Genomic DNA, 12,304 nt, shown 5'->3' with positions numbered 1-12,304 from the left:
CCCCATCCCACTACCACCACCATGCTGACCCCCAACCATCACACTACCACCACCATGCTGACCCCAAACCATCACACTACCACCACCATGCTGACCCCCAACCATCACACTACCACCACCATGCTGACCCCAAACCATCACACTACCACCACGTGCTGACGCCAAACCATCACACCACCACCACCATGCTGACCCCAAACCATCCCACCACCACGCTGACCCCAAACCATCACACTACCACCACCATGCTGACGCCAAACCATCACACTACCACCACCATGCTGACCCCAAACCATTACACTACTACCACCACCATGCTGACCCCAAACCATCACACTACCACCACCGTGCTGACCCCAAACCATCACGCTACCACCACCACCATGCTGACCCCAAACCATCACGCTACTACCACCACCATGCTGACCCCAAACCATCACACTACTACCACCACCATGCTGACCCCAAACCATCACACTACTACCACCACCATGCTGACCCCCAACAATCACACTACCACCACCACCATGCTGACCCCCAACCATCACACTACCACCACCATGCTGACCCCCAACCATCACACTACCACCACCATGCTGACCCCAAACCATCACACTACCACCACCATGCTGACCCCAAACCATCACACTACCACCACCACCATGCTGACCCCATCCCACTACCACCACCATGCTGACCCCAAACCATCACACTACCACCACCATGCTGACCCCCAACCATCACACTACCACCACCATGCTGACCCCAAACCATCACACTACCACCACCATGCTGACCCCCAACCATCACACTACCACCACCATGCTGACCCCAAACCATCACACTACCACCACGTGCTGACGCCAAACCATCACACCACCACCACCATGCTGACCCCAAACCATCCCACCACCACGCTGACCCCAAACCATCACACTACCACCACCATGCTGACGCCAAACCATCACACTACCACCACCATGCTGACCCCAAACCATTACACTACTACCACCACCATGCTGACCCCAAACCATCACACTACCACCACCGTGCTGACCCCAAACCATCACGCTACCACCACCACCATGCTGACCCCAAACCATCACACTACTACCACCACCATGCTGACCCCAAACCATCACACTACTACCACCACCATGCTGACCCCAAACCATCACACTACTACCACCACCATGCTGACCCCAAACCATCACACTACTACCACCACCATGCTGACCCCAAACCATCACACTACTACCACCACCATGCTGACCCCAAACCATCACACTACTACCACCACCATGCTGACCCCAAACCATCACACTACTACCACCACCATGCTGACCCCCAACCATCACACTACCACCACCACCATGCTGACCCCCAACCATCACACTACCACCACCATGCTGACCCCCAACCATCACACTACCACCACCATGCTGACCCCAAACCATCACACTACCACCACCATGCTGACCCCAAACCATCACACTACCACCACCAAGCTGACCCCCAACCATCACACTACCACCACCATGCTGACCCCCAACCATCACACTACCACCACCATGCTGACCCCAAACCATCACACTACCACCACCACGCTGACCCCAAACCTACACACTACCACCACCACGCTGACCCCAAACCATCACACTACCACCACCAAGCTGACCCCAAACCATCACACTACCACCACCATGCTGACCCCAAACCATCACACTACCACCACCATGCTGACCCCAAACCATCACACTACCACCACCATGCTGACCCCAAACCATCACACCACCACCACCATGCTGACCCCAAACCATCACACTACCACCACCACCATGCTGACCCCAAACCATCACACTACCACCACCATGCTGACCCCAAACCATCACACTACTACCACCACCATGCTGACCCCAAACCATCACACTACCACCACCACCATGCTGACCCCAAACCATCACACTACCACCACCATGCTGACCCCAAACCATCACGCTACCACCACCACCATGCTGACCCCAAACCATCACGCTACCACCACCACCATGCTGACCCCAAACCATCACGCTACCACCACCACCATGCTGACCCCAAACCATCACGCTACTACCACCACCATGCTGACCCCAAACCATCACGCTACCACCACCACCATGCTCACCCCAAACCATCACGCCACCACCACCATACTGACCCCAAACCATCACGCTACCACCACCACCGTGCTGACCCCAAACCATCACACTACCACCACCATGCTGACCCCAAACCATCACACTACCACCACCATGCTGACCCCAAACCATCCCACTACCACCACCATGCTGACCCCAAACCATCACACTACCACCACCAAGCTGACCCCAAACCATCCCACTACCACCACCATGCTGACCCCAAACCATCACGCTACCACCACCACGCTGAACCCAAACCATCACACTACCACCACCACGCTGACCCCAAACCATCACACTACCACCACCACCATGCTGACCCCAAACCATCACACTACCACCACCACCATGCTGACCCCAAACCATCACGCTACCACCACCACCATGCTGACCCCAAACCATCACGCTACCACCACCACCATGCTCACCCCAAACCATCACGCTACCACCACCACCATGCTCACCCCAAACCATCACGCTACCACCACCGTGCTGACCCCAAACCATCACGCTACCACCACCACCATGCTGACCCCAAACCATCACGCTACCACCACCACCATGCTGACCCCAAACCATCACGCTACCACCACCACCATGCTGACCCCAAACCATCACACTACCACCACCATGCTGACCCCAAACCATTACACTACTACCACCACCATGCTGACCCCAAACCATCACACTACCACCACCGTGCTGACCCCAAACCATCACGCTACCACCACCACCATGCTGACCCCAAACCATCACACTACCACCACCATGCTGACCCCAAACCATTACACTACTACCACCACCATGCTGACCCCAAACCATCACACTACCACCACCGTGCTGACCCCAAACCATCACGCTACCACCACCACCATGCTGACCCCAAACCATCACACTACTACCACCACCATGCTGACCCCAAACCATCACACTACTACCACCACCATGCTGACCCCAAACCATCACACTACTACCACCACCATGCTGACCCCAAACCATCACACTACTACCACCACCATGCTGACCCCAAACCATCACACTACTACCACCACCATGCTGATCCCAAACCATCACACTACTAACACCACCATGCTGACCCCAAACCATCACACTACTACCACCACCACCATGCTGACCCCAAACCATCACACTACTACCACCACCATGCTGACCCCAAACCATCACACTACCACCACCATGCTGACCCCAAACCATCACACTACCACCACCAAGCTGACCCCCAACCATCACACTACCACCACCATGCTGACCCCCAACCATCACACTACCACCACCATCCTCAAACCATCACACTACCACCACCATCCTCAAACCATCCCACTACCACCACCATGCTGACCCCCAACCATCACACTACCACCACCATGCTGACCCCCAACCATCACACTACCACCACCATGCTGACCCCAAACCATCACACTACTACCACCACCATGCTGACCCCAAACCATCACACTACTACCACCACCATGCTGACCCCAAACCATCACACTACTACCACCACCATGCTGACCCCAAACCATCACACTACCACCACCATCCTCAAACCATCACACTACCACCACCATCCTCAAACCATCCCACTACCACCACCATGCTGACCCCAAACCATCACACTACTACCACCACCATGCTGACCCCAAACCATCACACTACTACCACCACCATGCTGACCCCAAACCATCACACTACTACCACCACCATGCTGACCCCAAACCATCACACTACTACCACCACCATGCTGACCCCAAAGCATCACACTTCCACCACCATCCTCAAACCATCACACTACCACCACCATCCTCAAACCATCACACTACCACCACCATCCTCAAACCATCACACTACCACCACCATCCTCAAACCATCACACTACCACCACCACCATCCTGAAACCATCACACTACCACCACCATCCTCAAACATCACACTACCACCACCATCCTGAAACCATCACACTACCACCACCATCCTCAAACCATCACACTACCACCACCATCCTCAAACCATCACACTACCACCACCATCCTCAAACCATCACACTACCACCACCATCCTCAAACCATCACACTACCACCACCATCCTGAAACCATCACACTACCACCACCATCCTCAAACCATCACACTACCACCACCATCCTGAAACCATCACACTACCACCACCATGCTGAAACCATCACACTACCACCACCATCCTGAAACCATCACACTACCACCACCATCCTCAAACCATCACACTACCACCACCATCCTCAAACATCACACTACCACCACCATCCTCAAACCATCACACTACCACCACCATGCTGACCCCAAACCATCACACTACCACCACCATGCTGACCCCATCACACTACCACCACCGTGCTGACCCCATCCCACTACCACCACCATGCTGACCCCCAACCATCACACTACCACCACCATGCTGACGCCAAACCATCACACTACCACCACCATGCTGACGCCAAACCATCACACCACCACCACCATGCTGACCCCAAACCATCCCACCACCATGCTGACCCCAAACCATCCCACCACCATGCTGACCCCAAACCATCACACTACCACCACCATGCTGACCCCAAACCATCACACTACCACCACCATACTGACCCCAAACCATCACACTACCACCACCATGCTGACCCCAAACCATCACACTACCACCACCACCATGCTGACCCCATCCCACTACCACCACCATGCTGACCCCAAACCATCACACTACCACCACCATGCTGACCCCCAACCATCACACTACCACCACCATGCTGACCCCAAACCATCACACTACCACCACCATGCTGACCCCCAACCATCACACTACCACCACCATGCTGACCCCAAACCATCACACTACCACCACGTGCTGACGCCAAACCATCACACCACCACCACCATGCTGACCCCAAACCATCACACTACCACCACCACGCTGACCCCCAACCATCACACTACCACCACCACGCTGACCCCAAACCATCACACTACCACCACCACCATGCTGACCCCAAACCATCACACTACTACCACCACCACGCTGACCCCAAACCATCACACTACTACCACCACCATGCTGACCCCAAACCATCACACTACTACCACCACCATGCTGACCCCAAACCATCACACTACCACCACCATGCTGACCCCAAACCATCACACTACCACCAACCCAATTGGGTGTTACTATTGGGTGACTCTTGGAAGAATATTCTATGGACAGATGATTCAGAATATAACCTTGTTTGGACAACATGGTTCCCATTATGCCTGGCATTGGGTGTTAAATAACTTGTTTTATAAAATAACTAAAATTAGTGTACATTTTTTGTTGTTGTTATTTGTAAACTCAGGTTCCCTTCAACCAAAACCTAATATTAGATGATCTGATAACATTCAGTATAAAAAAATATGCAACGGTAGAGAACTTTCCACAGCAGTGTGTGTGTTCTGTGGGTCTCCAACTGGAGCTGCTTGTATGTATTGTCTTTTAAATGATCCATGAATTAATTCAGCGTTCTGATGTTCCCTGTCGTTTGTTGTAGTGGCGTGTGAGGAGAACGAGGGCATCCTGTGGACCTCCTCTGCAGACAGGAAGTCTAAAGGCTTGAAGGAGGGGAGGGACAGAGACAAGACATCCATGAAGAGACTCCAACACCTCCACCAAGAGAATGTACACACACACACACACACACACACACACACACACACACACACACACACACACACACACACAGCTCTTCGCTCCGTCTACCTGTTGAATCTCATCTCTCTGTGTGTGTGTTGTCAGGTGAACCGTGTCCGCACGCAGAATCGTATCAACGTGCACGGCTGTGACGTGCCTGACCCAGTGTGCACGTTCTCCGAGCTGCAGTCCGAGTACAACCTGAACCCACGCGTCCTCCAGAACTTGTCCGCAGCTGGACTCACCATACCCACGCCCATCCAGATGCAGGCTATACCCCTGATGATGCATGTGAGTACAGAGACGGATGGGTGTGTGGATATATAGAATGGAACACAGAGACGGATGAGTGTATAGAATGGAACACACAGACAGATGAGTATATAGAATGGAACACAGAGACTGATGAGTGGATATATAGAATGGAACACAGACTGATGAGTGGATATATAGAATGGAACACAGACTGATGAGTGTGGATATATAGAATGGAACACAGAGACTGATGAGTGTGGATATATAGAATGGAACACAGAGACTGATGAGTGTGGATATATAGAATGGAACACAGAGACTGATGAGTGTGGATATATAGAATGGAACACACAGACTGATGAGTGGATATATAGAATGGAACACAGAGACTGATGAGTGTATGGATATATAGAATGGAATACAGAGACTGATGAGTGGATATATAGAATGGAACACAGAGACTGATGAGTGGATGTGTAGAATGGAATACAGAGACTGATGAGTGGATATATAGAATGGAATACAGAGACTGATGAGTGGATATATAGAATGGAACACAGACTGATGAGTGGATATATAGAATGGAACACAGACTGATGAGTGGATATATAGAATGGAACACAGAGACTGATGAGTGTGGATATATAGAATGGAACACAGAGACTGATGAGTGTGGATATATAGAATGGAACACACAGACTGATGAGTGGATATATAGAATGGAATACAGAGACTGATGAGTGGATATATAGAATGGAACACAGACTGATGAGTGGATATATAGAATGGAACACAGACTGATGAGTGTGGATATATAGAATGGAACACAGAGACTGATGAGTGTGGATATATAGAATGGAACACAGAGACTGAGTGTGGATATATAGAATGGAACACAGAGACTGATGAGTGTGGATATATAGAATGGAACACAGAGACTGATGAGTGTGGATATATAGAATGGAACACAGAGACTGATGAGTGTGGATATATAGAATGGAACACACAGACTGATGAGTGGATATATAGAATGGAATACAGAGACTGATGAGTGGATATATAGAATGGAACACAGACTGATGAGTGGATATATAGAATGGAACACAGACTGATGAGTGTGGATATATAGAATGGAACACAGAGACTGATGAGTGTGGATATATAGAATGGAACACAGAGACTGAGTGTGGATATATAGAATGGAACACACAGACTGATGAGTGGATATATAGAATGGAACACAGAGACTGATGAGTGTATGGATATATAGAATGGAATACAGAGACTGATGAGTGGATATATAGAATGGAACACAGAGACTGATGAGTGGATATGTAGAATGGAATACAGAGACTGATGAGTGGATATATAGAATGGAATACAGAGACTGATGAGTGGATATATAGAATGGAACACAGAGACTGATGAGTGTGGATATATAGAATGGAACACAGAGACTGATGAGTGTGGATATATAGAATGGAACACAGAGACTGATGAGTGTGGATATATAGAATGGAACACAGAGACTGATGAGTGTGGATATATAGAATGGAACACAGAGACTGATGAGTGGATATATAGAATGGAACACAGAGACTGATGAGTGTGGATATATAGAATGGAACACAGAGACTGATGAGTGTGGATATATAGAATGGAACACAGAGACTGATGAGTGTGGATATATAGAATGGAACACAGAGACTGATGAGTGTGGATATATAGAATGGATCCCTAAACCATATCTTTGTATGTATCTCTCTCTCACCCCTCTCCCAGGGTCGTGAGTTGTTGGCGTGTGCTCCGACAGGTTCGGGGAAGACTCTAGCGTTCTCTCTCCCTCTCCTGACACACCTGAAACAGCCTGCTAACCTCGGCATCAGAGCTCTGATCATCTCTCCCACCAGGGAACTGGCCAGCCAGGTATACACATATAGAACCTCCCATTATGCCCCATAATGCCCCATAAACAGATCCATGTCTTGTGGTCGTTGTGCCCTTGGGGTGAGTATAAATAATGATTTCCTGCTGCCAATCGCCCGTGCTCCTCTCACCTCTCACTCACATGGCTCTCTCAGATATCGCAATTGTTATTAGCCAATGCACGTCACTTGATCGGATCCTTCTCACAGGCATTGCAGCTCCGAAGTAGGTTACACGTGAAGACGGACTCGCCTGGGGAGGTGTCACGTGAAGACGGACTCGCCTGGGGAGGTGTCACGTGAAGACGGACTCGCCTGGGGAGGTGTCACGTGAAGACGGACTCGCCTGGGGAGGTGTCACGTGAAGACGGACTCGCCTGGGGAGGTGTCACGTGAAGACGGACTCGCCTGGGGAGGTGTCACGTGAAGACGGACTCGCCTGGGGAGGTGTCACGTGAAGTCGGACTCGCCTGGGGAGGTGTCACGTGAAGTCGGACTCGCCTGGGGAGGTGTCACGTGAAGACGGACTCGCCTGGGGAGGTGTCACGTGAAGACGGACTCGCCTGGGGAGGTGTCACGTGAAGACGGACTCGCCTGGGGAGGTGTCACGTGAAGACGGACTCGCCTGGGGAGGTGTCACGTGAAGACGGACTCGCCTGGGGAGGTGTCACGTGAAGACGGACTCGCCTGGGGAGGTGTCACGTGAAGACGGACTCGCCTGGGGAGGTGACACGTGAAGACGGACTCGCCTGGGGAGGTGACACGTGAAGACGGACTCGCCTGGGGAGGTGACACGTGAAGACGGACTCGCCTGGGGAGGTGACACGTGAAGACGGACTCGCCTGGGGAGGTGACACGTGAAGACGGACTCGCCTGGGGAGGTGTCACGTGAAGACGGACTCGCCTGGGGAGGTGTCACGTGAAGACGGACTCGCCTGGGGAGGTGTCACGTGAAGACGGACTCGCCTGGGGAGGTGTCACGTGAAGACGGACTCGCCTGGGGAGGTGTCACGTGAAGACGGACTCGCCTGGGGAGGTGTCACGTGAAGACGGACTCGCCTGGGGAGGTGTCACGTGAAGACGGACTCGCCTGGGGAGGTGTCACGTGAAGACGGACTCGCCTGGGGAGGTGTCACGTGAAGACGGACTCGCCTGGGGAGGTGTCACGTGAAGACGGACTCGCCTGGGGAGGTGTCACGTGAAGACGGACTCGCCTGGGGAGGTGTCACGTGAAGACGGACTCGCCTGGGGAGGTGTCACGTGAAGACGGACTCGCCTGGGGAGGTGTCACGTGAAGACGGACTCGCCTGGGGAGGTGTCACGTGAAGACGGACTCGCCTGGGGAGGTGTCACGTGAAGACGGACTCGCCTGGGGAGGTGTCACGTGAAGACGGACTCGCCTGGGGAGGTGTCACGTGAAGACGGACTCGCCTGGGGAGGTGTCACGTGAAGACGGACTCGCCTGGGGAGGTGTCACGTGAAGACGGACTCGCCTGGGGAGGTGTCACGTGAAGACGGACTCGCCTGGGGAGGTGTCACGTGAAGACGGACTCGCCTGGGGAGGTGTCACGTGAAGACGGACTCGCCTGGGGAGGTGTCACGTGAAGACGGACTCGCCTGGGGAGGTGTCACGTGAAGACGGACTCGCCTGGGGAGGTGTCACGTGAAGACGGACTCGCCTGGGGAGGTGTCACGTGAAGACGGACTCGCCTGGGGAGGTGTCACGTGAAGACGGACTCGCCTGGGGAGGTGTCACGTGAAGACGGACTCGCCTGGGGAGGTGTCACGTGAAGACGGACTCGCCTGGGGAGGTGTCACGTGAAGACGGACTCGCCTGGGGAGGTGTCACGTGAAGACGGACTCGCCTGGGGAGGTGTCACGTGAAGACGGACTCGCCTGGGGAGGTGTCACGTGAAGACGGACTCGCCTGGGGAGGTGTCACGTGAAGACGGACTCGCCTGGGGAGGTGTCACGTGAAGACGGACTCGCCTGGGGAGGTGTCACGTGAAGACGGACTCGCCTGGGGAGGTGTCACGTGAAGACGGACTCGCCTGGGGAGGTGTCACGTGAAGACGGACTCGCCTGGGGAGGTGTCACGTGAAGACGGACTCGCCTGGGGAGGTGTCACGTGAAGACGGACTCGCCTGGGGAGGTGTCACGTGAAGACGGACTCGCCTGGGGAGGTGTCACGTGAAGACGGACTCGCCTGGGGAGGTGTCACGTGAAGACGGACTCGCCTGGGGAGGTGTCACGTGAAGACGGACTCGCCTGGGGAGGTGTCACGTGAAGACGGACTCGCCTGGGGAGGTGTCACGTGAAGACGGACTCGCCTGGGGAGGTGTCACGTGAAGACGGACTCGCCTGGGGAGGTGTCACGTGAAGACGGACTCGCCTGGGGAGGTGTCACGTGAAGACGGACTCGCCTGGGGAGGTGTCACGTGAAGACGGACTCGCCTGGGGAGGTGTCACGTGAAGACGGACTCGCCTGGGGAGGTGTCACGTGAAGACGGACTCGCCTGGGGAGGTGTCACGTGAAGACGGACTCGCCTGGGGAGGTGTCACGTGAAGACGGACTCGCCTGGGGAGGTGTCACGTGAAGACGGACTCGCCTGGGGAGGTGTCACGTGAAGACGGACTCGCCTGGGGAGGTGTCACGTGAAGACGGACTCGCCTGGGGAGGTGTCACGTGAAGACGGACTCGCCTGGGGAGGTGTCACGTGAAGACGGACTCGCCTGGGGAGGTGTCACGTGAAGACGGACTCGCCTGGGGAGGTGTCACGTGAAGACGGACTCGCCTGGGGAGGTGTCACGTGAAGACGGACTCGCCTGGGGAGGTGTCACGTGAAGACGGACTCGCCTGGGGAGGTGTCACGTGAAGACGGACTCGCCTGGGGAGGTGTCACGTGAAGACGGACTCGCCTGGGGAGGTGTCACGTGAAGACGGGCTCGCCTGGGGAGGTGTCACGTGAAGACGGGCTCGCCTGGGGAGGTGTCACGTGAAGACGGGCTCGCCTGGGGAGGTGTCACGTGAAGACGGGCTCGCCTGGGGAGGTGTCACGTGAAGACGGGCTCGCCTGGGGAGGTGTCACGTGAAGACGGGCTCGCCTGGGGAGGTGTCACGTGAAGACGGGCTCGCCGGGGGAGGTGTCACGTGAAGACGGGCTCGCCGGGGGAGGTGTCACGTGAAGACGGGCTCGCCGGGGGAGGTGTCACGTGAAGACGGGCTCAGCGGGGGAGGTGTCACGTGAAGACGGGCTCACCGGGGGAGGCCACACGTGAAGTGCAACAGGACAGATGGCCTCGGTGCCCTGGCAGATGGCCTCGGTGCCCTGGCAGATGGCCTCGGTGTCCTCCTTGAAGGCCAAATGCCTTGCCCCTAAAATCATGAAATTCCAGGCACCCGCACACACACACATGCATATAAACAAAAAGCACCTCAGCAATAGGTGGTACACACATGTCTATATAAGGTCCCACAGTTGACAGTGAATGTCAGAGCAAAAACCAAGCCATGAGGTCAAAGGAATTGTCTGTAGCGCTCAGAGACAGGATTGTGTCGAGGCACAGATCTGGGGAAGGGTACCAAAACATTTCTGCAGCATTGAAGGTCCCCAAGAACACAGTGGCCTCCATCATTCTTAAATTGAAGATGTTTGGAACCACCAAGACTCCTAGAGCTGACCGATGAAGCATGGTGGTGGCGGCATCATGCTGTGGGGATGTTTTTCAGCAGCAGGGACTGGGAGACTAGTCAGGATCGAGGCAAAGATGAACGGAGCAAAGTACAGAGAGATCCTTGATGAAAACCTGCTCCAGAGCGCTCAGGACCTCAGACTGGGATGAAGGTTCACCTTCCAACAGGACAGTGACTCTAAGCACACAGACAAGACAACGCAGGAGTGGCTTCGGGACAAGTCTCTGAAGGTCCTTGAGTGGCCCAGCCAGAGGCCGATCGAACATCTCTGGAGACCTGAAAATAGCTGTACAGCAACGCTCTCCATCCAACCTGACAGAGCTTGAGAGGATCTGCAGAGAAGAATGGGAGAAACTCCCCAAAAATACTAACTCGAGCGTGTAGTCGCTGCCAAAGGTGCTTCAACAAAGTTCTGAGTAAAGGGTCTGAATACTTGGGATATTTATTTTGTAATTATGGGGTATTGTGTGTAGATTGAAGAGAAAACGATTGAATCAATTTTAGAACAAGGCTGTAACGTAACAAAATGTGGAA

At 54.0% G+C, this 12,304-nt stretch overlaps 1 protein-coding gene across 1 annotated transcript in view; it reads left to right on the top strand.

The window, feature by feature from the left end:
* ddx52 (DEAD (Asp-Glu-Ala-Asp) box polypeptide 52) overlaps window positions 1-12,304 on the top strand; it is a 120,457-nt gene that overhangs the window by 71,208 nt on the left and 36,945 nt on the right. Inside the window, exons 3-5 of the mRNA XM_055936891.1 lie at window positions 5,757-5,884; window positions 6,002-6,187; window positions 7,934-8,077. Coding sequence (XP_055792866.1) covers window positions 5,757-5,884; window positions 6,002-6,187; window positions 7,934-8,077 — 458 coding nt within the window. The remainder of the gene's footprint in view (window positions 1-5,756; window positions 5,885-6,001; window positions 6,188-7,933; window positions 8,078-12,304) is intronic.

The sequence above is a fragment of the Salvelinus fontinalis genome, chromosome 10 (assembly GCF_029448725.1).
Source record: "Salvelinus fontinalis isolate EN_2023a chromosome 10, ASM2944872v1, whole genome shotgun sequence".
In the NCBI taxonomy this organism is placed as follows: Eukaryota; Metazoa; Chordata; class Actinopteri; order Salmoniformes; family Salmonidae; genus Salvelinus; species Salvelinus fontinalis.
Note: the sequence above shows the minus strand (reverse complement) of the source record. Positions and strands in the feature narration are given on the sequence as shown.